A 27,723-nucleotide genomic window follows, 5' to 3' on the forward strand; every position below is an offset into this window, starting at 1 on the left:
TGAAAAACATATAAATTGATTTTTTTGTTTTGTAAATTGTCAGGTATCAATTTAATGGACATTTGCTTTACGAAATAATGCGAAAAAGAACACGTCAATGGCAGTGTTAAAACGTGGTCTGAAAAATTCTTTAGAAAGGTAAATGTTATTTATAAATCAAAGTTGTTCTTTTATTTGTAGTTATTTATTTTGCGTTTCGCTGGCGTTTATTTGTCTTAAATTAGAAAATTTTCCATTGAGTTTGGTCTGGATTCTTCTTCGCTGCTTTCTGTTGTCATCTGCAACTTCCGCCCAGCAGCAGCGCTAACTTCAGTCCTCCACACAGGCACCATCAAACTAAACTCTGCAGCTGTGCCGCTGTCGTTCTACAAGTTCGTGCAGGATAAAATCTCTTGAGTAAAGTAACGTTTGGAGCCTGTCATCTGCTGAGTTTACCTTAAAGAGCTTATCTTATCGATTTGATCTTAGATTAGCTAACTGCTTTTTAGTTAGCATGCTGCTGCCTCAACACACCAGACAGATCCTCTTGGCTTAAATTTGATTTAGTCATGACTGAATTAAGATGCCGGAAATCAGAAACTTTGGAAGGAGATAATAAAGAGGAAGAGAAACAAAAGGAGTCGGAGCTGGAGATCAAACGTAAGTTGAGCTAACTTAGCAGTTTGCTAACTGAACATGAGCTGTGTAGCTTCCAGTGGAGAAACAGTTTAATGTCAGAGCACATTTCTGTATGGATGCTGTTGACAGCCAGGCTCTCTCTGCTCTAGCACCAGATGTTGAAGAGGTGAGTGGGTCCAGCGCTGCAGCGGCTGATGGCTCGCAGCAGAAAGATGAAGGTGAAGTTAAAGGCGGTCAGCATGAACAGGAAGAATCAAGCAGAGCCCAGTCATGTGTCAAAGCCAAGGGCTTATCTGCATGTAAGTCCATTTCTTACATACCAGCCCACTTCATACGCTGCTCAGTGGCGTTTAAAAAATAAACAATTTGATGGTCAGGTTCATGCTGTACATTAATGGGGACCTATTATGCTTCCATGAAGTGATCCCCCGTGAGCCAAAAGCTTTAGTCTGCTGTAGAAGCTCTGTCTCAGACAGTTTTCCTGCATTTGTAGCTCTGAATGATGTCAGTAAGAACATCTCAGGCATGGAAGCTCCACCCACCTGCTGTTCAAACCCCCTGTTTGCAAGGTTCAGCCAGTCAGGTGGAGGAGAAAATGTGAATCATGCAAAGCTTTGTAGTTTAGTAGTTGTAATTTCAAATTAAGTATAAAAAAAAAAAAAAAATGCTACGCACTGTATAGATGAGACAACCGAAAATGTAACTGAATTGTTTGTCATCCTACATAAATGCATGTTTATGTATGTCATATTTTGGTGGCTCCATGGTGTAATGGTTTGCAATTTCACAAGCAGTAGGTAGGTTTCTGGTTTAGTTCCATTAGGAATGGCATTGAGTGTAAAAACTCGATGCCTTAGCTTATTTATGTGTTATTATATTGGGATGTATGATAAAAGACATGAAATGACGGATTGTCATTTTTTTTACTTCCTTTATTATTATTATTATTATTATTATTATTATTCTTTATATGCTTTTATTGCATATCAGAAACACTGAAGAAAGCCATCGGATGAAACATGTCTCTTAATTTTTACTGCCATGCAAAATTAAAAATATTCTTTACATACTTCTGAGTGCTGACCTTCTCATTAATAGAGCTGTTTGATGTGCAGGGACACAGTTCGGCAAATGTGCCATCGGCAAGTTAAAGAAGTAGCCAGGGCAAGGTTGAGCAAGTTGTTTTTGGGCACAGTACACTAATCGAGTTCCAGCTATGAAAGTTAGCTGGTTAGGTAAATAACAAATCAGTGAGGACAGCACCACATAATTAATCCACAAAATACATAAAATCATTAACCTCATTTTGCTCTGCAAGCAAGTTCTTCAGGAATGCTTGTGCCGTTCAAGAATAGTGAGAGAATGAAAGAGAGAACTGTTGAGATGCTGAGACAAACTGAAGCGCTGGGACCCGAAACATTAAGGGAAGTGTGAGGAGGAAGGGGGCTCTGTGCTCAGACATGGTATAAGGCAACTGTGCCTACTGTGAGCACACCCTTAGAAAGCTTAGTAAATGTTAGATGCTTTGGGAGAGTAGTTGAAAATGCTTCATATACAGACAAGAGAGGCATCAAAAGTACAACCAGGTGCTGAAACACATGCCACGGTGACTCAGTGAAGTAACAGAAGTCGACTGTCCTGCAGTGGTGTTGGTTCAAATGAACTAAAATATATGTCTCGACTTCATGAGTCATGAAATATTGCATCTCTGGCTTCCAGTAAACACTGAAACTGCAGTTAGTGTATTTTTCCATCTTGTAGAGTTTTTGTACATACTGCACCAAATTTTTATGTACTGTAAGATTTTTAAACACCTCTGAAGAAGTTTAGTTTTTTTGCACGTGTTGCAATGTGTAGGGGACTAATGTGTAAAATGTCTCTGGCTGTACTTTGGTGGCGGGTGTAATGTTATTTTTGTCATAGTAGTATATATGATATTGATCTCTCTGTTCAGCTCAGTTTGCAGCTACAAAGAGAAATAGTGTGTGGTAGAAAATGGTTATTTAAAGTGTGTGAGTCAAAAATCTTTCCTCTCACATTTAAGACCTACAGAAGCTTTTCGTTGATGATGTTGTTTACTGTTAATGCTTCTTCTCCTCAGCTGTTTTCTTACAGCGGCTAGTCCGGGTGTTCTTTGGATGTCTGGCATCTATTGCCTGTGGCATGCTATATGCAGTGTATCTGTCCACATATCATGACAGGAAGTTCTGGTTTTCAACTCGACAGGTGGGTGACTTTTTTTCCTTTTCCTTTTTTATCTTTACTTTGCTGCCCAATCATACGAGCTCTAAAATTTACTTTGTATATTTCTAAGGAGCTGGAGCGTGAAATCACTTTCCAGGGAGGCAGTGGAGTCTATTATTACTACTACAAGCGTTTGATCGCAGCACCATCCTTTGAGCGAGGTACAAGCACACTGCCTGCTTCATGAAAGGCTTAGCGAATTTTCAATATTTTTTCCATATTTTTATTCTTGGACTCTATTATAGAGTAGATTTGTATGATTCACAGTTTAAAATAGTCCACAGATAGCACAGATAATGACTTTAATATTCCGCTTTCCTTATGACTCAGCTCTGTTGTTTTGTGTTTTACAGGGTTTTATGAGCTGGTGGTAGATAACAGGACTGTTTCAGGTCAGACCATTAACGCAGTCGAGCGTTTGTCTCTTTATCCGGAGCTCATCACAAGCTTCATATACAGAGTCACAGGCAGCCAGGTGAGGATTTATTTAATCAGATTTTACATTTCCTGGGTTGTCTTCTTTGTAAGTGTATCTCAAAGCAAAATAAAGCATAAAAACCACTGTGAGGTCCACTCTCATTCTTGGAGGCTGAGTGCCTTCTCTTTCAATAAGCAAGGTTTGTCCTTGGATCCATAAATAGTAAAATGTTGATTTGGGTCCTTAAAAGGACCCAAATCAACATTTTTATATTCATAAAAGAACCTTCTGTCTGGACAGAGAAGGTTCTTTCATCTTCAGGGGAAACAACCCATTAGCTCTCTTTGCTTTCCCCATTCACTTTGCCTTTTGTCTGGAAATAGCCAGAATAGTTCAGTTGTCTCAAAATGCAGAGCTGAAGATGTAATGCAACCTCCAGTGTTTGTTTTTGTAGTCATTTTCATGAGGCATTAGAAATACTGTGGGGTTAGGTTAATTGCAGCAGAAAAGGGAGAAGAGTGGGATAAATGTTCCTTTGCAAAACTGAGCAATGCTGCTTTTTCATTTCCATTTATTTGACTTTAATGGTGTAGGAGCATTTAGCTAACTATATTGTTTGGTATTCAGCTGCAAGGTCTGAATGTTGGCAATGTTTCTATGCGTTTCCAGTTCAGATGAGTCTGTTTCTGTCAGGTTGTACTCCTCCTATTCAGATATTTGAGGTTTTTTGGCTTTAATCTGTCAAACAAAAATACTTAAGGTGAGATATTTAAGATATAGTTCTGATATTAGTGCTTCAGTGCACTGTTTTAGTGGTTTGCGTTTTTTAATATTAAAGGAGTGTATAAGACAATGCTTTAACTCAGAATTTCTGTTCATTTGAAAGTTATAGATATAGATATTGTCCCCTTTTTGTAAGTATAAATTACATAAAAATAGTTTAAAATGAAAGGCGTTAAAGTCCTAACTGTAACGGCTGTATAAATGCAAGTATCCTGAGTATGTTAGAGCAGGGATATGAGAGAGAGCAGAACATTTCCATATTTAGTTTGCATTTGTGTGTCATGTGCAGCAGCAAAGAGAATCAAGTATTACGTTTAAAATGTGCGCAATTTTGCACATAAAATACAATCGCTTTGCAGTGGTTTAGTATTTTAATTATATTCCTTAATGGCTTGTAGATCTGGAGAAAACATAAATGGTTTGACTGCATAACAAAAGTCTGGCTTACAGCAGAGAATGGAAATCCAAATAGAAACTAGTGGTACAGAGGGCGTACCCACCCGTGTTAAATGCACCGTACATGGAAAAAGCAAAGAGAATGTGGGAATGTGTTAGTACAAGTCCTAAAACTCAAACTGGTCAAACTTCAGTATAATTTATGCTTTGATAAGCCTTTGGGCAATAGGGCTGCCCAAACAAAGCAGACCCTGTTTTACTGTCACAGCTGATTAACCCGGCTTACCTATGTCAGCTGAGCTGTTTTCATCAGTGTTTTTGGCATTAAGCATCTGCCTCAAGGCTTCTGCAGGAGTAAATGTTGCTGCATTAGTACTGCTAGCTATGGACATTATTATAATGAAGTGATTAGGAGTGAAAAATCACAATTAAAAGTGACTTCATTCTGCCACTTTAAGGTTTGACCACAAACACTTTTTAAGGATCACCGTCTTTGTCTTTTTCCACTGCTTCCCTTGATAAAACAGGATTTTGTGGAACCGATTTACTTCTACATTGGAGCAGTTTTGGGCCTGCAGGCGGTCTACGTCACTGCCCTCTTTGTGTGCAGCTGGGTGATGAGTGGCACCTGGGTGGCTGGCATGTTGGCCGTGGCCTGGTATGTGATCAACAGGTAAGGTGAACAAACGTTCGCGTTCAAGTTTCTTTGCCTGTCTGTTCACGTTTTCTCATTCCAGTAAAACCTTTCTGGTGACTAATGCTACAAACATCCTCCTCTCTATTAAAATGATTAATAAAGGTGTATTTAATTCTGTTTCTTTTCTCCCACAGAGCAGATACAACCAAAGTAGATCATGCTATTCCTCTGCGGGACAACTGGGCTCTGCCTTACTTCTCCTGGCAGGTCACAGCTTTGACTGGATTCCTGAGAAACAAAATCGGCTCTTCAACTGAGGTGAAGAGCCTCATTAACACAAAAAAAAAGGGAAAAAATAATGTGTGCTAGAGCGTTGGACTAATGATTGAGTCTCATTCTCTGTAGATGTTCTGCTATCTTACTATGAGTGCCACCACCTTCACCTTCCTCCTGGTCTGGGAACACAGTCACTACGTGCTCTTCATCCAAGGCTTCTGTCTTTTTCTACTTGATTCTTTTGACCTGGTGCCACCGCGTAAGGTAACACAGTCGTAGCTTGAACTTCTGAAATTTCATACAGTTTTCTTCAGAAATTGCAGCAGGTTCTTACTGTATATTACTTTAAACTAATAATTTTGCATTGATTATATTTTTTAATGCAACTTGTGAGCTTAAAACAGCTAAAATCCTGCCGACTGTTTAAATAAAACAGTGTTTTATTTTCTCTTCTCTGATTGGCTGTCTTTTTCTTCGTCATCTCTCCATTTCTGGAATGAACAGATGGCTGACATCCACAAGGTGTACCTCAGCTCCTTGTTCCTGGCCTACATGTTCCAGTTTCAGAACACAGCCCTGCTCAGCTCGCCTCTGCTCAGCCTCCTCATTGGCTCGGTTCTTGCGAGGTACTTCCAGGTAGAGTTAGCTTCCCCCTCGCAGCTCAGTCATGACATTAGATAAACTCTTTAAAGTGAAAATTGTTTTCAGATTAGAGCTTTTCAAATGGGAGTAACTCCATTAACATTTGTACTTTTTTTCTAGCAAAGGATGAAGGTGGGTCCTCTTGTGGCAAGAGTGATGAAGCTCTTCCTACATTTTTACCTGGTCTTCACCTCTGGGATCACCTACAGTTATTTGGTCAAGGTAAATCATATGGGAGCAGGGCATCTGTGTAGCATTCAGTGGTTGATACTCAGTTTTTGGGTTGAATGCAGTGTTTTGTTTTGTTTTTTTATTTACAGAAACTAATTGCTGCAAATGAGAGTGACTTCATATTGAAGTTCCTTGAAGTAAAATTTGGACTCAACACAACAACGTGAGTCGTGTTTTTTGTTATTGACTTAGAGCAGTAACCTTATTAGTGAGAACTAATCTAATGTAATCTAACATAATAATCTTCTTTTTTCTTCTCTTCAGCGACTTTGTCCCCAACTTCCTCTTGTGCCAGGAGAGTTTCCAAACGCCCAGTCAGGACTTATTTCTACGTCTGACGCAGGCCTCGGTCCTCCCCTTCTACTTCCTCGTGCTCACCGTCTGCCTGCTTTCAGCCTTACAGGCAATCTACAGAAGGCTCAGGTGAAACACTTGTGGTGCAAAGTCTTTCTGGTCTAACAACAGACAGCACCATGCTGTCATCAGTTGGTTTCTGAAGTCTTGTTTTGAAGCCTCAAGTTGCCTCAATGCTCCAAAAGTTGCCAACAGCATAAACATGGTAAAGAAGTGGAGATAAGGTGAACCTGATCCAAGTTACTAGACCAATTGCAGCAGCTGAATTGGCACACCTGTCACTGAGTTACCAAACCACTAACTTAACAAAACCATTGTACTGGCTAACTACGTAAGTCGTAACAAGCTCCTTTATAGTTGTTACTAATAAATAAACATTTATTTGTGCAGCACTTTTTAAAAAGCACAGTTACAAAGTGCTTCACAGTTTAAATAAAAGTGACACGTTTAATACAGACACATAATCAACATACAGTCATTCATTTATTCCAACATGCACACTTCTATACATTCATTAGATGGAGAGTATGGCCAAAATTAATCGGAGAAGGATTAATGAAAGGCTAACATTTAAAAATTATTTTTCAGATGTTGTTTAACCTCCTAGGACCTGGCGTCCACATATGTGGACATCACATTTTGGGACGTCTAGACCAAAATACTTAATTTTTCTCTACAAGGGCCTGATATCCACTTACGAGGACGTTATACTGCCACTGTTCTATCAAAATTTGAAACAAATGTCCTCATATGTGGATCTCATTTTTCTCAAAAATTAGGTAAAAAAAAAAAATCTGGTAATTCTTTGTTTTTACATTCTTTAGGTCCCAATCAACCCAAATAGCAAAGAAAAATTAAAAATGCATGCCATGAAAGAGCTCGGGTCTTAGGAGTTGAAAGCAAACCACTGACTCTCCCGATGGCTGTTCCAAGATTTAGACCCTACAATCTCAAAAGTATGATTACTTCTGATTTTTCAATGAGAGAGGCTGATCTAAGAAGCTGTTGAGACTGCTCTTATAAGGTTTCAGTAGCCTGGCCGTGTAGCACTTGATGAGTTATATCTGAATTTTGAAGTGAATTCTGAATTTCATTGGAAGCCAGTGAAGGGAAGCAAGGATGGAAATGATGTGCAAACGCCTGCTAGTTCTCATTAGCAGCCTGCATTCTGGACCAGTTGAAGTTGGATTAGTAAGATCTGAGAGATGCAAATAAAAATAGTTACAGTATTCAAGGCAGGAGAAAATAAAGTGTGCACTAAAAGTTCAAAATGAATAAATGACAGTACAGGATTTTTGCAGTTTCTCTTTTATGAAGGAAACAAGACTGGATGAACTTAGAGATATGAAATTCAAAGTTCAGATGTTGATCAACAATGATAACCAGCTTTCCAACAGATGAGCTGATATTGTGGGAAATTGAATGAAATTAAATGTTTGTACCAAACTATTGAATTGAACGGAATATGCAAATTGATTGATAACGAATGCAGTCTACATGTGTCTAGTAGATTAATAATTAACTGGTAGTTGATACTATGTTAGAAAAATGTGTTTACCCAATAACACAGTGACATTTGCTGGTGACTCTTGTGTTGTTGTTTTTTTTTTAAGCACTCATTATATTTATACTTTTGGCTAAAATCTTAATGTAATTTTCCCTCACAGCGGTCAGCCATTGTGCAAAACCTATAGCCTTGAAAATGGAGGAATAGGAGAGCACCCAGAGGTCGTCTATCATGTTTTCCACACCATGCTGTTTGGGGGTCTCGCTCTGCTCTTCGATGGGTACGTTGGGTGGGTTTTTTTTTATAATTGAGGTTTGTTCACTTTATGTTATTCAGCACAGCTTTTCATCGCCTATGTTCTTCTTTCTTGCAGGATGAAGTATTTATGGACACCATACGTCTGCATGTTTACAGCATTTGGGGTTTGTTCTCCTGACCTCTGGATGACAGTGTTTAAGTGGCTCAAACTGAAGTCCATCCACCCTGTAGTATTGGTATGGATGTTTGTTTATAGTGCATGAGAAACAAACCCAAATGTCTTAAAGTAAACAGGTTTCCTTTTAATACAATCTGCACAGAAGGGGAGGTTTAGGTATATACTGTCTCTCTAATTTACCTTTATGCTAAGTGTCCAAACAAATAGTATCTTATCTATAAATTGCCGGTAATATCTAAAGGAATGAATGGATGATAATGCAGCACTGATTTTGTTGGACCTCTTCACTGGTTCAGATGCTGTCTTGTGGACAGGACTTTCTGTATGCCTATTGTGTGTATCACTCCCTGCCCATTTGTCTTGTGGGGTCCCTCAGGGCTCTATCCTGGGCCCAGTCCTCTTCTGTTTTTATCAGCTTCTATTGGTAGTATTAGGAGCCATATTATTTCATTTCATTTCTATGCTGATGAAGACAGTAGAAAATCTCAGGATTTCCTACTATCTTGAAGATATTTAAGGTTAGATGACTAAACAGTGACAAATCTTTGGTCCATTCAAATCTAGTTCTTTTGCCAGTATTTTAGATAATCTCATCCCATATTTATGGTAAATGGACTGATACCTGTGGAGTACTTTTTCCCTCTAACTGAGCATTCAAAGCACATTTTATTTCAAACATCACTCACCCCCAATTACACACATTCAGACAAGTGATTTTTTTTCTATATCTAATTCTATTGTCTATGTTTTGCACCCAGACTCAAACTCCAATTGATTCATCTGGGTAACTCAGGGTTCTGGCCAACAGACTGTATCAAATTAGACCTGGATGTTATTTTTGACTCAAAGCTTTGCTTTGACAAACAAATCTGTTCTGTTGCCAAAAACAGCAATTTAAGAGTCAATGCCAAACTCAAATCTTTCCTGTCTTTGCGTGCTCTGGAAAAAGTCATCCATTCTTTTATTATTTCACATCTGGATTATTGTACCTCACTATACCTAGATCTCCCTCTGTTTCTTTGCAGATGGTTGCACAGTAAGAATGCTGACTGGCACTACCAAATATGAGCCCATCACCCCAGTCGTAGCCTCACTGCACTGGCTTCCTGTTTATTTTAGAATTCAGTTTAAGATTTTACTGATTGTTTTAAGGCCCTTAATGGGAAAACCCTGGCTTATATTATAAGTCTTATTTGTTTACATGATCTCTTAATGTTACATGTCCCAAGGTTGTGCCTCAAACAACAAAGTGACAGAACCTTTACGGTCACTGCTCCACAATTGTGTAATCGGTTACACCTTGACATAAAAATAGCACCCTCTATTTCTCTTTTTAAGTCTAGGCTCATACCCATCCCCATCTAAACTCTGTCCTTTTTTAACCAGCTTATGGTGGTTGTTGTCCTTATTTTGTATTCTTGGCTGTAGCGCAGGAAGTACAGGTAGATGATTGCAAGGTTTGTGGTTCGATCCCTAGCTGCTCCAGTCTTCTTGCCACTTATCATTGGGCAAGATGGTAACCCCAAGTTGCTCTCCAGTGCATCCATTGGAGTGTGAAAGTGTGTGATTGCTAGATAGAAAGCACTTAAGAAGGTGTTTGTGTGAATAGGTGAATGAGGCATGTTGTAAAAAGCGCTATATAAGTCCAGAAAATAGAAAATAAAACACATAAGTCAGTCCATTTACCATGCGTTTGCTTATTGTTGAAAGCCTCATTATTCTGTATTGTATTTGTTTTTACTTTTTACTTATCTTTATCATTATCTTTAAATCGTTTTTTAGCTCATAACATGAAGTAAGAACTTAAAGAAGAAGCTAAAATAAGATACTGAAACATCAAAGTTAAAGATGAACTTTATTATAATTGTTTTGGTTAAATGAAGAGGAACAGCGTATTAATACAATATGACAAAATAGATCTCTCAATAAAGTAAAAATTACACAGAAAGAAGTTCACTTAAATAAAGAAGATAACATAAAGAAATTCAGTAAGTAAAAGTAGGCAGTAGAAGTAAAAATAAGTTTACAAAAATCTGACTATATTACAAAACAGTTCAATAAATACATTAAAGCTAAATTTAAAAAAATGTTTTTCATGAAGAGAAAGGAGTAAGTATCGACACAGTTGCTCACCATGTTTTCTTTTTACCCTCCAGTCCTTGATTCTGAGCACAGCTGTTCCCACAATCATTTGCTTCAGTTTGTGGAGAGAGGTGAGGCTTTCAGCCCCTTTTCCGTGGGAGCTCTTTAAGTTAGACACACTTTATATCTCCTGCGTAACGCTCTTTCTGTCCCATTCTGCAGTTCTCCCCTCGTGTCTTAGCAGAGTTATCAGAACTGCAGGAGTTCTACGATACAGACACAGTGGAGCTGATGAGCTGGATCAAGTGGGTCCTTAGAACTTCCTGTATTTATAAAGATATTTGTAAAGTATTTTATCATGGCATCAGACGTCGTCTTTCCTCTTCACGTAGGTCACAGGCTCCGGTGGCAGCTGTGTTCGCAGGCAGTCCACAGCTGCTGGGAGCAGTGAAGTTGTGTTCGGGTTCAGCTGTAACTAGTTTACCTCTTTATTCAGACATCAACCTGCTGAAGAGGACTGAAGATGTGAGTTATCATTGACAACATATCTATTACCTTAACAGTGCTGCTGTCAAGAAGATACTTGTGTCTTATAATCAGATATAAAAAGTGCCTGTTAGTCATATTGGTTAGAGTGGTGAATGTGAATTTTAGTCCAAACAGAGACTGGTGTTCCACATGTTTCAAAGTAAATTATTAGTTTTATTGTGGGGTCTTTAAAATGCAAAGCACCTTAAACTGACTGTTTTTGTGATTTGGTGCAACACAAATAAAATTGAAATGAAATCAATTGAAGTTTGACAGAAAATAAAAGGAGCTTATCTTTCCTCTCCTTTCCCAGACATACCAGGTGTACGCAATGAGATCTGCAGAGGACATCTACAAGCTTCTGACCGCCCAAAAAACGAACTATGTGATCATTGAAGAGTCGATTTGTAATGAGCTCACTCTTAATAAGGGCTGTAGGATCAAAGACCTGCTCGACATCTCCAACGGACATGTGAGTTTAAACCTTTTCCTCCGTTATAGATTTCTTACAGATTGGACAATTTTGAGTGGATATCAATAATATGGTCCTCTGGGGTACACCCACCTACTGATTAGACCTTCTGAGGATGGTTGACCTTAAAGGAAAAGGAGCTAAAATAGCATGTTACAGACAGTGGCTACACTAAGAACCCAGAATATGATCAATAAAGATTATTTTTAACTTTAAATCATGCATAGCTACTCTAGCGGAGTCCAAGAATAAATAATATTCTGCTACTACTTTCTTTTTAATAATACTTATCCAATCATCTAGCCATAATCAAGACATTAGTTGCAGAATATTTTGCAAACACTACAGAATTCGAGTCTTTTATACTTTCACTCATGATCTCTATGTTTGTCTCTTGCAGATCGTCTATGACAAAGGCGAGATATACTCCTTCTCCAAATATGGACGATTCTGCCACGAGATAAAGATGAACTACTCGCCCTACACAAACTACTTCACACGAGTTTTCTGGAACCGCTCGTACCACGTCTACAAAGTGAACTCTGTCATCTCCTTTCAGTATTGATGGCTGAGCGCGGCTCCGCCCCTCATCCGATGTTCCTGATCGTATCCACAGATCAGCACACCGGGGCGAGAAAACTCTGATTATCATGGTGTCAGTGGGGAAGCTGCACATTCAAACAGTGAGGCTCAGCTGAGCACACTGCACCGGCCAAACAACATGTATGGACGGCCATATTATTAATCACTGTACTGTAGTTTTATAAGCCACGTGTTACTGTTAATGTTACTATGAATGGTTTTAATGAAGCTGTGAGTCGCAGAGATCAGTGTAGGCTGAGAAGGGGAAAGTGTTTGCCATGAAATGAAGCAGCCAGAGGTTTAATCCTGTTCACTGATTGGCCCTTTTGTGCTGACAGTGATTGGCTAGGATGCATAATTATGTTCCTTTCCTTTATTTTCAATCACTTTTATCAAGTTTATTTTTTTAAACACCTGCAAAACTGTAGACCTTTGAATCAACATCAGTTAGGCTGCTGATTAAAAAATTATGGCATTAGCATTTAGCTCAAACCAGAGCTCCGCAGACACTCCAGTGTGGCTCTTGACCCTTTTTTTGGGGGGGGGGGGCTTTAAACTCCTTTTCTTGGGGATAAATCTTTATGTATTTAATTTGATTTTTGTCTTAAATGTTTTGCTTTTCTGTTCTGTTCATGTGTTATAATCACAGCTACTGTTGTCTACTTAAAGAGAAATGGGTGTCTTCTGTCTAAATTATGAATTTCATGTATTATACTAGCATAGTTTGATCATTTTTGTCTTGATTTAAAGGAAATAATTAGACTGTTGAATCACTGAGCTAATAATCATAATCAGCAATCAAGTATTTCAAAATAAACGTGCTTTATAACAGGATAACACATAAGATAAGTCAGAACAGTTTATTGCTAGATAATGTAATGTAAGGTTACCAAAAAAACCAAATAGTGACAAGCATACATGCTCTTGCTTTCTGTCACGCTCTGCCTTTGTTTGCTCATGAAATACTCATGCAGTCCATGTGTACGCGCTGTTCTTTGAAGGGTTGTTGCTGCTTTGGTCGGCTTTCGTGGGAAAGGCGTCTCTCTGTACTGTTTGCTGTTTATTGTGTGCTCTGATCTGTTAAAGGGAAGTGGAAGGAGACTGTGCAGAAGAGTGTTATCAGTTTTTATTTGTTACTGCTGCCTGAAATCTACTGAAAATAACTGATATCTGAAGTAGGCATTGCTTTACACACACATTTATATGTCTGAACTCACTGGTTGCTCTTATTGTGCTCTGCTTTATTTTATTTCTTTGACATGAGATGGTTGTATTCATGGTCTATATAAAAAGAGTTGACTGAACTATCCAGGACTTGCACAATCTTCTAAACTGAGCTCTTTCAGCATTTTAAGGTGGTGGAGGCTGGTTCTGGATGCCTTATGTAAAGACATGGCTGCTCCTATGTCTGTATTCATCACTTCCAGGCACGACTGATCATTTCCTATCTCCGAGCTGTTACTTTAGGGTTTTGGTGGTGAATTCCTCTTGGTGCTGTCATACAGATAACAAGGTGGTGAGTGTGTGAGGTGAATAAATATAACACTGAGATCTTCTTGTGTGGTTCTTTTAACATTATCTGATGTTTCTTTTTGAATCCATCAGTAACAGCTTTCCTGTCCTCATTACATTCATACTCATGCAGGACCTGACTATTTTCAGAGGAAGATTTTATTTGCTAAGCAGTAAAAAGATATCTACCTCAATGGATGAACCACTACTGTCTACAGACAGTGTAGCAAAAAGATAGTTTTCTATTGTATATTTTGGCACTTTACTGGCAGTCTGTCACACAAAAACATAATTTGTATCATTTATTTTGCTTAATCTATGAAAAAAAACCTACGATAACACAGTTTGACTGAAGTAAATTATATTTTTACACCAACAAAATGATTCCTAAAGAGCTATTAGCCAAAAGTTGGATATATTTTGTCTTGGCGTGCAGTGTTTTTAAAACAGTATCTAAAAATCATCTCTTTAAGAAACAACAAAAAATCCAGCAAAGATCTTGTGATGTAAAGGACCCACCGCGCACAGCTTCGCAGGCACTTGGATGTTTATTTTTAATGTTTCCAGTGATTCCGGTTAGGCCGCATTACAACTGCCCGTCTCCACTGAAGCGCACCGAGCTCCTGTCAGGTCCTGGCATCCTACTCAAATAGGAAAGGCATGATTATACAATAGAAATTAGCTGTGTTGGTCAGCTTTCCCATGACACCACACCCTAAACACACTGCTCTACCCCTCCCCTGCATTTGAACCACAAAACACACCTTCAGTTCATCCAGTTACTGTCCAGTGAAGCCTCATCAGAAATGGTCTTAGTGGAAGAGTTTGTACCAAGAAGCTGTTCTTAAAGATGAGAAACAGTGAAAATGGCTGAGGCATGCCAAATCACACAAGAGCCTCCATAGAAAAACACTGTAGAACACTATCAGTCATGGATTGGCCTCCTCAGAGCCAGGGCCCGCACCTCTTACTGACAGAGTGAGGGATCACCTTGACAAAGAACAGAAAAAAAGGCAGCCAACATCCAAAGATAAGCTTTGAATGTTCTTCAAGAAATCTAAATATTAAAAAAAAAAAAAAATACAAGAAAGCTTTCCCAAAAGAGTTCAGAATACACTGAAGAGTAAAGGTGGTATGTCTGTAAAGGTGGTCATACCAAATAATGACTTTTAAGTCTTTAGATTTTTACAAACTCTGTTTTTGCTTTATACACTTTTGTAATGTATGTTTGTGCATTATTCAATAAAACGGAATCTAAAACCATGAAAGGCGGCTCAACAACTGTGTACTGTATGTTTAATCTACTACAGCTCCAAAAATGTACGTTTTAAGTTGAACAAACATTATTGCACATATAAGCTCTGAATAACGTCAGTTCAGTTATTAAATTTAATAAAAACAACCAGAATGGAGAACATTAGAAAAGAGTATTTCAGAGGAACAGCTCAGCTTGAGTGGTTTGGAAACAAAATTAGAGGCAAGCCCGAGATGGTTTGGTGCAGATGAAGGATAGTGGCTATATGAGACAAAGGATTTTGGAGATGGAGCTGTCAAGCAGGAGACCACAGAGAAGACTCATGGATGCAAGATAATAACTGCAGGCAATTTTTACATTATAAAAAGCAGTTTGTAGTAATTTCAGTCTCTTATTTTCATTGTGATTAACTGGCAAAATTGCAGTAAGCATAATGATGCATTCGTGGCCTATCGGTAGAATGGAAAACAAGACGATTAAGCTCATTCTGCTTTATTTTGTGCTCTTGCTCGCTTTTTATTTCACATTTATCTAAGGTTACCTTAAGGTTAGCTATGGTTAACGTCTTACGCAATCTCATGGTTGCAGCATAAACTGCCTAAATGAGCAAATTTTCGCATTATGTGTTTATAGTTTGGTTTACAAGTGAAAGTAAATCCCGACAAACATTTTAAATGATCGAGTTATAGTATTAGTTTAGTAGTTTATAGTATAGGTGTTATTTTTCTTTTCTATTTCTAAATTCACTGTCGGACGTTTTAACGTACGTGCAAATGACTCGTCCGACCCTAAAGTTTTATACGAATTTAACCAATGGGACCTGAACGCGGCATGAGTATGCGCAATCATGGCGCATTTTTGTGTCTCCTTGGCGACGAAGCGGAACCGGAATTACGAAGGAGATATGGCGCAGGGCACAATGAATTATGAGAGAATCAGTTAGTGTAGCTGGTCCAGCTCCTAATTTTGACATTTTGGTGCACATTTTGCCCTCCTGTCTTCTGAACGATCACTGTGCCCCGTTAAGGTAAGACAGTTGGTCCCTACATGCGCGGGACAACCGCCAAAATCTAGATGGCTAGCCGGAATATTAGCCAAAAGACTCCTGGCTCCAAACATAACACAGAATAGGAAGGTGGAGTGCGTTTGGTTTGTTTACAATGGCAGCCCGAAACTTCATCTGTAACCGTTCATTCTTGTAAATTGGATGTCCCCGCCCAGTTAGGACGCCCCGTGAAAATGATTAAAGCTCTCTAACACTACTGAAAATTTTAGTGTTAGCTGCTCTGACAGGTGAAGCTGTCTAATCTATTATGGAAGTAAATATCTAATAATAGCTACAATTATTTTGAAACTATAAATATTTATGTTCACAAAATATGAAATTTTATATACATTTACCATCTCCAAGATTTTTAACGAGTGAAAGTAACATTACACGATTGGAAATATACTTAATTTCAAAGAGTGAAACATAATTACAGAGTTTTTATTTAAGTATCAAAGGTTTAATGTACATCAAAAGGCCCTAACTGTCCAATATTACAAATACAGTCATGTGGAAAAGAAAGAAAAACTAAGTACAACATATGATTCAGTAGTGTTTGGAAGCTTTAGCAGCAATAACTTGAAGCCAAGTTTTTTTTTAAAATTACTTTCTGGTGCTCTTCATAGAGCTGCTGAAGGAGAAAGAGAGGAAGGTCCTGGTGGAGCAGATTATCTTTGCTTGGTTCTGGTTGGTTTAAAGCTAAGAGAACAAATGATCATTTCATTTTTCCTGACAAAAATCCCCAAGAGAAGGTAGTACTGTTAACCTTACAGTCACCTGTTTATACACCAGTTCTCCTTAAGATGAGTGAACTAATCTAGTGTATAAATATAATAGAAATAAAAATAAATACATGATGTGGTTTTTACTGACAAAGAACTTACATTAAAAACCCCAAACACTTTATATTTAACCTTAAGATCCATTCTAAATAAAGCTGATGTTATATCTGCATATCTGCCCACTAGACGAGGATGAGTGCAGAAGCAGCGGACCGTGTGGCCGCTGTGACCAGCAGTCGGCCTGGCACGCCTCTTCAGACTTCCTGGTTTGAGTTTCTCCTCGACGACAGCCTGCTGGAGAAACACCTGCAGAAATCAAACCCAGGTTTGTTCAGCCTTACTCGTGAGTCCATCGTTTATTTTTAATGGCATCTCATGGACTTGTAAAGGCTTGTTAATAACTGTTCTTTCTGCAGACCCAGCACCAGTGCAGCTCATCATCCAGTTCCTGGAGCAGGCGTCGAAGCCGTCGGTGAATGAGCAGAATCAGGTCCAGCCTCCAGCTGACAACCGTCGGAACCGCACATTGAAGCTGCTTGCACTGAAAGTAGCTGCTCACATGAAGTGGGATCTTGAGGTGCTTGAGAAGGGGTGAGTCAGTGTTTTTTAGATGGACATCTTCCATTATCAGAGTTTCTTTACGAAAAAGCCAAGTGGAATATGTCTCAGCGTGTAATTTAACAAATATTCCTAGTATGCAATTATCTAATGTGGTTCCTACCCGGCAGATTGACCATTCCTGTGTTAAACATGCTGCTGAATGAACTCCTGTGTGTGAGCAAAGTGCCACCAGGGGTGAAACATGTGGACCTGGACCTCTCTACTCTTCCTCCCACCACCGCCATGGCTGTCATCATCTACAACCGCTGGTAAGTGAGATGACTCTCTCTGAAAGCAGCTGTCATGAACTCAGTGGGAAACTAGTAAAATGGACTTTATGTTTGTATCCAAGTCACAAACTGTGAATGTAGATTAAAAGAGGATGCATGAATAGAGATTGTGACAGAGAATTAACCACTCATTTGTCTCATTTATATTTTGTCTGTTAAAGGGCCATCAGAACAATTGTGCTGAGCAGCTTTCCAGAGAAACAAACCAAACCTGGACCCCACCAGATAAACATGTAAGTCCTTCTCCTTCCTCTTCCTCCCTTTTATCACTTATTGCATCCACACTTACATGTTTTTATTTTCAAATTTGTGTTATGCTATGTTCCCACCTGCCTACCGCTCTGCTCCTGTGCTGGAGTTTTAGCCCCTCAAAGACTTTTAGAAGTACATCTGACGCTGTTTCAGTTTTAAATCTCTGGGATTGTGTTTTTGTGTGGCCAGCCAGACATTCAGACTTCTGAAAACAATGAGACATTGTTCTACCCACATTCATTTGCTGATTGGCTATAATTAGTCACAAAATATGAATCTAAAATTCTCATTGAGACAGATCACTCTTATCTTATTTTAAAATGAAAATATTTTATTGTGTAAATATACACAATAAATAAAAATTGTACTGCTCATCTAATTCTTTGTAAAAATACCAACATCCAGGCTTAATTTTGCAAATTTAGTGAAAAATAAATCATGTATTCCACTGAATGCTTCTATTGTGCCCTGATTTAGGTTGAATATTGTGCAGCAGGAGAAAGAAATGACTGAAAACATCCTCACTGTGGTGAGTAAGCACCTTTTTTATGATCCATACATACTCTGTGAGTACATAAAACTATACCTTATTAATGATATTATTAGACATGTCATTTAAATTTCAGATAAACTAACATCAGAAGTTGATACTATTTTTAAAATGTTTTATTCCTTTAGCTAAAGGAGCAGGCGGCTGATTCCATTAGTGTGCTGGAAGGAGCTGTGAGACTGAAGAAAGACTTCTATGTTCACACCATGAGGACTCTGGACCTGCTGGCCGCAGACACTGCTGCCAACGGAGAGACAGAGTCTTCGACCGCAGGGCTTCGCATCAGCGCTGATGAGCTGCACTGCCAGGTTGGCTGAGTGCACAGTGCTGTCTCTGTAGAACTCTAATCCTTCTGGGGAAAAAAGTGAATTTGTCTTTGGAGTAATAGAAGGATTTGTGTTTCAGGTGCATTATGATTTAGGAGGCATTTTCTTCCATCAAGGCTGCACAGACCTGCCAATCTATGAGAAGGCTCGGGATCACTTCAGACAGACAAAGGAGCTTTTAAAGAAGGTAACCATATTTTATCACAACTCTAATGACATAGTATGATTTAACTTTCTCAGGAGAGCCACAAGATGTAACTTTTCTCACAAAAGCTGCTGACATGGAGCTTTAGCAGTGGTTCAGTTGACCTTTTTCTCTACGCCTTTTAGCTAGACTCAACGGTTCATGTTCACCTGGATGAGAAGCGCCTGGCTGGATACTGGAACGCCTGTAGAGCTTTGACTGGAGACTGTGACCCCTCTGACCCCCAGACGACACCCTACGACCAGATTAACAGTCTGATCCGGGCTCACAACTACCCGGTCAGAGCAAACACATTAGATAGATTTGAGTACTGCATTCTTATGAGGGTTGTGTTGCTTAGCAGAAATCTGGTTTGTTACTCCACTTTAATTCTCTGCAGGCCGTCATTGAAGCCTTCATCAAAGACAACATATCGCGCAGTTTGCCAAACCACTTCAGGCGGTCTGTTCTCCGGGAGTTTTTGTATAAAGTCCAACAAGGGTGAGGAAACAAAAAAAAAATCAAACCTCTCTGCACGCACTGCAGCTAACACAGACTTCAGACTTCTTTGTAGACCACTTTGCAAACAACAAATTTTCACCTTTAAGCCAACAGCTGGAATCAGTTAACACGCGAAGCTGATATATGCCATTAAATAGTCAATAATTTTGTTAAAAGGTCTTGTAAAAACATTTTGTGCATTCATATTTTTGTATAACATTCCATCTCCCTGCAGGGAATCGGGCCTGGATGAGGTGTGTCACAAACTCTGTGTCTGCAACGCCGTCCGCGACGCTCTGGAAGGAGAGATCCTCAGCGTGCGTTTTCAGCAGCTTCTCCTTAAGCCTAGCAAACAAGTGGTGGACTTCATTTTAGAGGTAACTCAGTAAATTGTCTTAAATAATTAATTATAGGGTCAAGGGGATCCCGTGTACCCAGGTGGGACATTAAAAGATGTGACCTGTGGTTTTTACTTCAGTGTTATATTAAGAACAGTTTTTCTTTTTTTCTTTCATGCAGTAAAAGTTGTTTAAAGCCACTGCAGATTAGAGTCAGACTTTGTTTGTCCTGCAGGTGTGCACACGCTCGCTGGAAAAAGACCGTCCATCTGAAGCGTCCAGAAGAAACATGGCTAATTTCCTGAAGTGAGTCAGAGTCACTGTTTTCCATGCGTTGGACAATTGTATAGGAGGTTATCAAGGGTCTACTACAGAGATGATGTCGGGCAACAATACATTATTAAAATTCTTTACTTGATGATGATGATGAAGACTTTGTCTTCCTTCTAAACCTCTTATGGTGCAGGACTCTGTGTGAAAGTTTGGAGGACCTGTCTCTGGTGTTTGTGGTGTCATCCCATAAGCTCTTCATGGAGCTGCTGAAGGAGGAAGAGAGGAAGGTCCTGGTGGAGCAGATGAGGAAGAGGTCGGCCACAATCAACCTCAGTGCCAAACCTCTGCCTTCCTTCTACGACATTCCAGGTACGTGGCCGAGACTTCTGCTACATAACACTGCCGCTTCTCCACATGAAAACCATGGGACATATTGAGGTTTGGTTCACTTCCTCACAGCTTCTGCTAGTGTGAACATTGGCCAGCTGGAGCAGCAGCTCATCCTTTCACTGGAGCCGCGCAGGATCAGACAGATCCTCATTGAACTCCACGGCCTGGCTGAACGACCTTTCTGGAGGGTCAACAGCAAGGTCAGAGACATGAGCTCAACATTAATGCATTTAAAGTATCTTGGATTGTGCTTGACTACAGTTTCATATCTATATATACACATTTGAAATAATTTTCAGTCTGTACTTCTGACACATGAAACCAACCAAGATGATCTGAATTAACCTACCACTTCCTGTTTGTGTGAACAGTGGGAGGTTCCTCCAGACTACATCAATGTGATCCTCGGCATTAAAGACAACCTAACGAAGGACCTGGTTTATATCCTCATGGCCAAAGGACTCCACTGCATTTCTATAAAGGTCTGAGCCATTATCAGTGCTCAGAGGGGCATAAATGTTGATTTAATAATTAAACATTGTTATCCAAGCATAGAGCATCACTTTTAACTGCTTAATTCATGGAGCATGTTTTCCTCAGGACTTCGCCCATGCACGGCAGCTTTTCTCAGCCTGTCTGGAGCTCGTCACAGAGTTTTCCCCAAAGCTGAGGCAGGTGATGCTGAACGAGATCCTGCTGCTGGAGGTCCGCGCACACGAGACGATGGCGGCCGAGGGGAGCAAGGAGCGGCCGCCCCCTGATTTGGTCAGCAGGGTCAGAGGTTACCTGGAGATGAGGATTCATGGTGAGTGAACAGCAGTGAGTGGAGTCACTCCAGGGTCAGCGTCTTCAGGTTAAGTCTGTGATGGGAGAAAATCAATGTGGATCAGGCTTCATATACTACTATAAAATCTATTTCTAGGGCCCCAGTAAACAAATGTACTGAACTAATGTCACTTACAAGAATTTGTAAGTTACAGATCTGGTCTTGCAGCTAGAAACATTTGTTGAAAAAAAAAAAAAAGACCCTATTAGGATACTTCTGCAAGAGTAGCATGTGTCTCACTGTAAAAATAGACGTATGTCTGCTATCCATAAAAACTTCTTTACCGATAAAGCAGGATAAACAGCTTCTAGGCCTTGTTATATAGCACCAATTCTGGAGGTGCAGTGAAGGATTTCCTGGTCTTTGTTTCCAGATCTGCCTCTACGTCAGGTGGTGGGAGAGGAGTGTGTCGCCTTCATGTTGAACTGGAGGGAGAACGACTACCTGACTCTGCAGGTGTCACAGTCTCTGGTCATGAACAACCCGTACATCAAGGTAACACGTCTGTGTGCTTCTTTTTTTTAATACTTTCATGAAATTTTCTCTTTCTAGCAGCTCCAATGATGCTATTTCTGATATTCACCAACATGAAATTATAGCAAAGTTATCGACACAGTATCTGACAGTCTGTAAGGTTTAAGGCTATTTAAATCCCAGCTGAGGCGGCTGAGACACTCTTCTGCAACTCATGAGTCACAGCTCTATAAGAAAACTAAAAATCTTGATTGATTACATAATGAACTAATTAATAAGTTGGTGTAAATTCATTTAAAAATAAGTTGTGGTACCAGATCCACTTAAATTTTTTCCACCAAGACACATGAAAGTCTGAGAGAGAGTATTCTCTCTCAGGATTGATTTGGTTATATTTAGGTACTGTGGGATTTCCAATAAATTACAATGCGATGTCTCGAGAACAAGGTGATGTAGGATTTTGAAACCGATACCACAGGTGTGTCTAGCGGTCGCCAGTATTTTTGCGTTTTTCTTTATTAAATTTGTCCTGTTTTGTCTCGATAGCTTGGCCAGCTTCTGGCATCCACGTGTAAGGAGCTTCCAGGTCCTAAAGAAAGTCGGCGCACCGCCAAGGAGCTCTGGGATGTGGTGGTTCAGATCTGCAGCATCTCCATCCAACACAAGAGGAACAGCGACGGCCGAATTGGCCTCATTAAACAGAGAGAGTCCTCCATGGGCATCCTGCACCGGTATGATGTCATTTTAGGATTTCACAGGATTTAGAAACATTACAACGTGTCTGAGATTCATGTAGCGTCACACTCATTCTGTTTTCTTAATGTGACTCCTCCAGGAGCAAATTCATCACTTTCACCAAGAAAATTAGAGTAAGTATCAACACATACCAACTTAAACACACTGTGGAAGTATAAAAGGTTTAAATTAGCTGTTTACCTCGTGATTTTTGTCTTATTCTTACAGGAGCCGCTGGTGCTGACGACTCTGATCTCACTGTTTGTGAGACTCCACAGTATAGTCAGGGTATGACTCTGAATTCATAAATAGAACACAGTAAAATGGAAAAAATTGAGGGATTTCAGTACTGCTGTATTATCTGTCTGCATCTTCAGCCCCTTGTTTTTTCTTCTTCTTCTTTAGGATGACATTGTAAATGAAGTTACTGCAGAACATCTCTCCATCTGGCCATCTTCTCTTCCAAAGTAAGAACGACTTTTCTATTTTACCTCATCTGTTTGTTTTAGCTGCACCAACTGTTTCAGCTACACTACACTGGTCGGGCTTAGTTACAGGACCAACACACAGGGATCTCTTTTCCTGTCCTCAACTCCTACAAGCTGAGAGAAATCTTTTGAAGCTTGTTTCAACTACTGAAAAAATAAGAATTTGCCATCCATAACTTAAAATTCTGAGTCAACACTTTGAAATTTCAAGTTATTTTCTCAGAATTTTGAGTTGAGTGAATATCTGTGGTTTGGACTAGTTTGACTCCTGCACCCCTGCTTGTACATTGTCATTTTACTCTTTATTCATCGTGTTGATGCCTCTTCACACTAACAGCTTATAAGCAGAGGTTACTTTTCTTGTGAAAAAGTTACAGGAAGTACACTGTGCATAAAAAGCTGTCAGGTTATCTGCAGTTACAGATCTGTTTATTACGTTCTTAGTTTAGACTCTACTAGAGCAGCTTTGCATGACTCAGTTCAGAATAATCCTTATTTGACTTGTACTGATGCTCCTCAGTTCATCCTCTGTGTGAACCAAGCTTTTTTCGTTCCTTTGTCGTCAAGCCAACTTTCTTCTGATTGGCTAGCCTTCACAAACAGTTTGATATTAGGGGATATCACCTCTCTCTGACATCATAATCAAAAGCAGCTGCACTATGACTGTAACTGTTAATATGAGAAGACATAAGGAAAAACATCCCCTTTAACAGCATGTACACAGCACGAAAAACTCTAAATGTTCCGATCTATGTGTTGAGCAGCATACAGGCGGTGGATGTGGAAGCTGTGGCTGTGACAGTCAAGGAGTTGGTTTCCTATGCTCTCACTCTAAACCCCAATAACCAATCATGGCTCATCACACAAGCCGACATCTACTTTGGTAAGAACAATCACCACATCTCATCAACTCAGAACTTCACTGAATCAGTGAAACGTTATTTCTTCCACAAAGGCTGACGTTTTTCTACCAATGTACTTGACGTTTGGACAGAAAGGAAAAATAAGATTGAATTGACTTAAAAAAAATTTCACAGCAATTGTGAAACATTCCTTTAAGTATTTACAGACACAGCCACCCACAGCTTGAATAACAACTTTCGTTTCTCCCTTTGTAGTGACCAATCAGTACTCTGCAGCTCTGAACCTTTACCTGCAGGCTGGAGCTGTGTGTTCGGACTTTTTCACCAAAGCCGTCCCCCCCGACATCTACACTGACCAGGTAAAACACAGAGACTAATACCAGAGTGGACTCCATAGTGAGCGTCTGCAGTTTCAGAGATATGAAAGCCGATTGACTCGCCTAACAGTGACACACCCGTTTTTATTTTAGGTTCTGAAGAGGATGATTAAATGCTGTTCAATGCTCAACTGCCACACACAGGTCAGAGGTCAAACTGCCTATTTGAGAAAGTGAACTAATGTTAGCTGCTGAGGAATTAAAGAACATATTGTTGGATTGATGCAGGTGCCCATTTTGTTTTGCTGTTTTCCCCAGTATAATTTCATGAATAAAAGCTAGAAAGCTCCTCGTTCCTTCTTTGAACATTTAGCAGAACAAAATCAATATAACAGTATAATAATGATAGACCCTGATGAGAGAAAAAAAAACAAACAAAAAAAACCAGCTTTATTTCCTGATGAGAGTCAATAAGGCAAATCAACCAATACCATTGTTTACCTCATTATTCCGTGCACCTCTGCTAAAGTATAAAGCCGACTGTAAGCGTCTCAGTGCTGACTGGTGTCTTACAGATGTAGCGAGTTGGAAGTAATGTGACATCTCTGATTCTCGTCAGGTTGCTGTTCTGTGCCAGTTTCTGAGAGAAGTCGACTACATGACAGCGTTCAAAGCGCTTCAGGAGCAGAACAGGTACGGCCCTGGAGGACACATTACATTACCCAAAGAGCCATTCTTAATAACAGCTAGTATCTCCTCACATTACAGTCACGACGCCATGGACTCATTCTACGACTACATCTGGGACGTCACCATCCTGGAATATCTCACACGTATCCTTCATGTAACAATCACTGTTGGCTAAAACTTAGTTTTTCTCTTTAAGGAATTCTCTCCCGTGTCTGTTTAGCTTCCTGATTTTTTGCTCAGATATTCACCACAAACGAGGAGAGACTGAGAAGAGACAAATAGCAGTAAGTCTTTATAACCCTAAAGCTTATACCACGAAAGGCTGCGACCTGAAAAGCATCTCATACGTATAGATTTATGACTTCTGATGCAATAAGATCATAGAAGAATAATGCAGGAAGAGACCGGCAACAAAGTGACGACCAGATAATGCGCGACTTGTAGATAGGCCGACAAACTAGAAGGCAAAACCTGTTTACCATCTGCTGAGGGAATTGTTCAACTACAGCCTGATCGGAGGAGGAGAAGGAGGAGAAGGAGAAGAAGAGTTTTGTTATCAAATGCACTCCGGCAAGATGTCAGCATCTCTTACAGGCATCTCTAAAAACTCATGTTTAGAATAATGTTCGTTGCTATAAAAAAAATAAATAAAGCAGCTTGTCAGTGACCACCCACATAAGCAGACTGGTTGATACCTAATAAAAATAAAATACGTGAGGCATAAAAGGGTCATATTTAATCTGATGTGCGTTGTGAAACAAGAGTTGCTGAGCAATGTTGAGCTTAAAGTCAGAATTTATATAAAATGTGTTTGGAAGTGTAGAACCTGTATGATTTTGTATATTTCAATAAGAATTCTCATAACAAAAAAATGTAACATGTCATCTCCCAACCCTTTAGATAAAAGCGATTGGACAGACGGAGCTGAACACCAGTAATCCAGAGGAAGTGCTGCAGCTGGCTGCGCAGAAGAGGAAGAAGAGATTCCTGCAGGCGATGGCCAAACTGTACTTTTAGTAAACACACAAACCACTGTCAGATTTCACAGGGTGGGGATGAATATTTTATTTTGTGGTAACAAGTACATGGTAATTTGTATTCTTTTCATCTTTTGCAATAAACTTATAAAAACAAAATGCCCCGAGTTAATCACATCAGGATAAAAGCAGAGCAAAAAATGAACCAAGTGCGATGGACCTGGTTCAGTTAATGCTTTCTGTTTGGGGTTTTTAAAAGTTCACACTGGTACAGCATTCATTTGACTATACTTTTTTGGCTGCTGGACAGCAGCACACAACATTTCTTCATTTAAAAAGAGAAAAAAAAATGCATCCCACAATTTTCTAGAAATTCACCTTCAGGTTACAAACATTTGAACTTTGCATTTTTCTGAAATAAAACCTTAAAAGCCAAAAATGAGGGAAAACAAAATAAACCCAAAACAAAAGTGGCTAGAAGAGTAGTGGCCTTCAAATAACAGTTTAGATCTCCTACATTGTCTTCTAATGGATAGAATACATCAAGAACTACTATTTGTGGTGAGGGGAAGATGCGGGGGTGGGTGAGGGTGACAACTATTCAACTCTAAACTAACAATAACTATTCTCACACTATGGCATACTAAGACTAAGGATGTAATTTAATTTGATTCAACATTCAACTCTGTCAGATCAGTCTGAGTTGGACATTTGCAGCCATCTCTGCAGGATATCTGAGGAAAGTTTCAGATAGAACTGCAATCAGCACCTTCAGACTCTGTTAAACTTCGTCTTCTGAAGACGTAAGTCCTTGCCCAGGCACGTAGATCCTCTCTCTGTACGAGGTGGCATCGAGCGGTTCCACATCTTTTTTAGGAGATGTGCCTTTTATTGCCTTGTGAGCAACATCCTAAAAATTAACGGAAGCAAGTTACCGACACCGTAAGGGTAACAACTTGGAATTCAAGTCTCATTCATTTTTGGTCCTATTTTTCATTTATTAAATTTAACATTTCATTTTAAACAGAATAAATATGCCAAGGAGGGGGGGAAAAGAAACCTTTAGAGTTTTATTCCTTTCTGCAAAATAAGACTTCTACAAATGAGCAGTTTCACATGTGTCAGCTGGGAAAAATAAAATTGTTTAAATGTTCACTTTATACTAAAAGTAAATATTTTCTTAAAATCAAACAAATGCTTTTACGTGAAATTGTGCATTCAGGATTTCATTCTGAAATACAGAAACACGGTCCAGGGTTTTTGTTTTTTTATGGCTAATGTCAAAAGCTCTGCCATCTCCCCCAATGAAGTTTAAGAATGAAACGGCAAAGGAGTGACGACATCATTCAATAACTAAAAGGCTGCAGAATTATGGGTTCATACTAGCACAGTACTGTAAACGAGTCTGATCCATTTGAATTTACGTCCACAGAAGTGGGCTACCAAATAGAATGATAGGCAACACTACTCGCACAGATTCAAGTCAACCTCATCATTTCAAAATCCTCAGCATTGGCAGAGGTATGGTGTCTCATACCACTGCTCTTAGCTTTGACTTTGCATTCTTGTTTCTGGAACAGTTGTAAAAAAAAAAAAAAAAAAAAAAAAAAAAAACTGACAGCATGTCAAACAAGAAGGCAAAGCAGTATGAATGTCATACTGCAGATCAGTGTTTCCGAAATACTCAGACCAGCCCACCTGGCATCAAACACGTCATGATCAAAGTCACTTAAAATAAAGCTTCTTCCTTATTCTGATGCTCAGTTTCAACTTCAGTAGGTCCTCTTGACCATGTCTAAATGCACAGAGTTTCTGCCATGTGATTGACCAATTGTACAAGGTTGAC

At 39.4% G+C, this 27,723-nt stretch overlaps 2 protein-coding genes across 4 annotated transcripts; both read left to right on the forward strand.

Annotated features, from left to right (window-relative positions):
* Positions 1 to 284: 284 nt before the first annotated feature.
* LOC135932802 (probable C-mannosyltransferase DPY19L4) lies at positions 285 to 13,751 on the forward strand. 3 transcript variants are annotated; one of them, XM_065470457.1, is made up of 19 exons: positions 285 to 639; positions 768 to 917; positions 2,720 to 2,844; positions 2,933 to 3,023; positions 3,216 to 3,337; positions 4,987 to 5,132; positions 5,291 to 5,414; positions 5,502 to 5,636; positions 5,877 to 6,008; positions 6,135 to 6,236; positions 6,335 to 6,408; positions 6,510 to 6,668; positions 8,267 to 8,395; positions 8,480 to 8,600; positions 10,699 to 10,755; positions 10,847 to 10,929; positions 11,017 to 11,149; positions 11,466 to 11,624; positions 12,025 to 13,751. In XM_065470457.1, the coding sequence occupies exons 1-19, from the start codon at positions 549 to 551 to the stop codon at positions 12,187 to 12,189; spliced, it is 2,298 nt and encodes a 765-aa protein (XP_065326529.1). In that variant the 5' UTR covers positions 285 to 548; the 3' UTR covers positions 12,190 to 13,751. The 3 variants fall into 3 exon arrangements, with proteins under 3 accessions (XP_065326529.1, XP_065326531.1, XP_065326530.1); XM_065470459.1 differs by having other exon boundaries at positions 8,267 to 8,386; XM_065470458.1 differs by having other exon boundaries at positions 774 to 917.
* A 2,126-nt stretch (positions 13,752 to 15,877) lies between these two features.
* ints8 (integrator complex subunit 8) lies at positions 15,878 to 26,026 on the forward strand. The gene is made up of 28 exons (XM_065470460.1): positions 15,878 to 16,000; positions 16,990 to 17,128; positions 17,220 to 17,394; positions 17,532 to 17,672; positions 17,855 to 17,926; positions 18,423 to 18,474; positions 18,624 to 18,803; positions 18,901 to 19,008; positions 19,152 to 19,304; positions 19,406 to 19,506; positions 19,742 to 19,883; positions 20,080 to 20,150; positions 20,311 to 20,486; positions 20,577 to 20,707; positions 20,879 to 20,989; positions 21,108 to 21,312; positions 21,707 to 21,828; positions 22,354 to 22,538; positions 22,643 to 22,676; positions 22,771 to 22,830; positions 22,948 to 23,009; positions 23,795 to 23,913; positions 24,149 to 24,252; positions 24,364 to 24,414; positions 24,830 to 24,903; positions 24,979 to 25,043; positions 25,141 to 25,184; positions 25,801 to 26,026. The coding sequence occupies exons 2-28, from the start codon at positions 16,996 to 16,998 to the stop codon at positions 25,915 to 25,917; spliced, it is 2,988 nt and encodes a 995-aa protein (XP_065326532.1). The 5' UTR covers positions 15,878 to 16,000; positions 16,990 to 16,995; the 3' UTR covers positions 25,918 to 26,026.
* The last annotated feature ends 1,697 nt before the right edge of the window (positions 26,027 to 27,723 follow it).

Source organism: Pelmatolapia mariae, linkage group LG22 (assembly GCF_036321145.2).
Source record: "Pelmatolapia mariae isolate MD_Pm_ZW linkage group LG22, Pm_UMD_F_2, whole genome shotgun sequence".
Classification (NCBI taxonomy): Eukaryota; Metazoa; Chordata; class Actinopteri; order Cichliformes; family Cichlidae; genus Pelmatolapia; species Pelmatolapia mariae.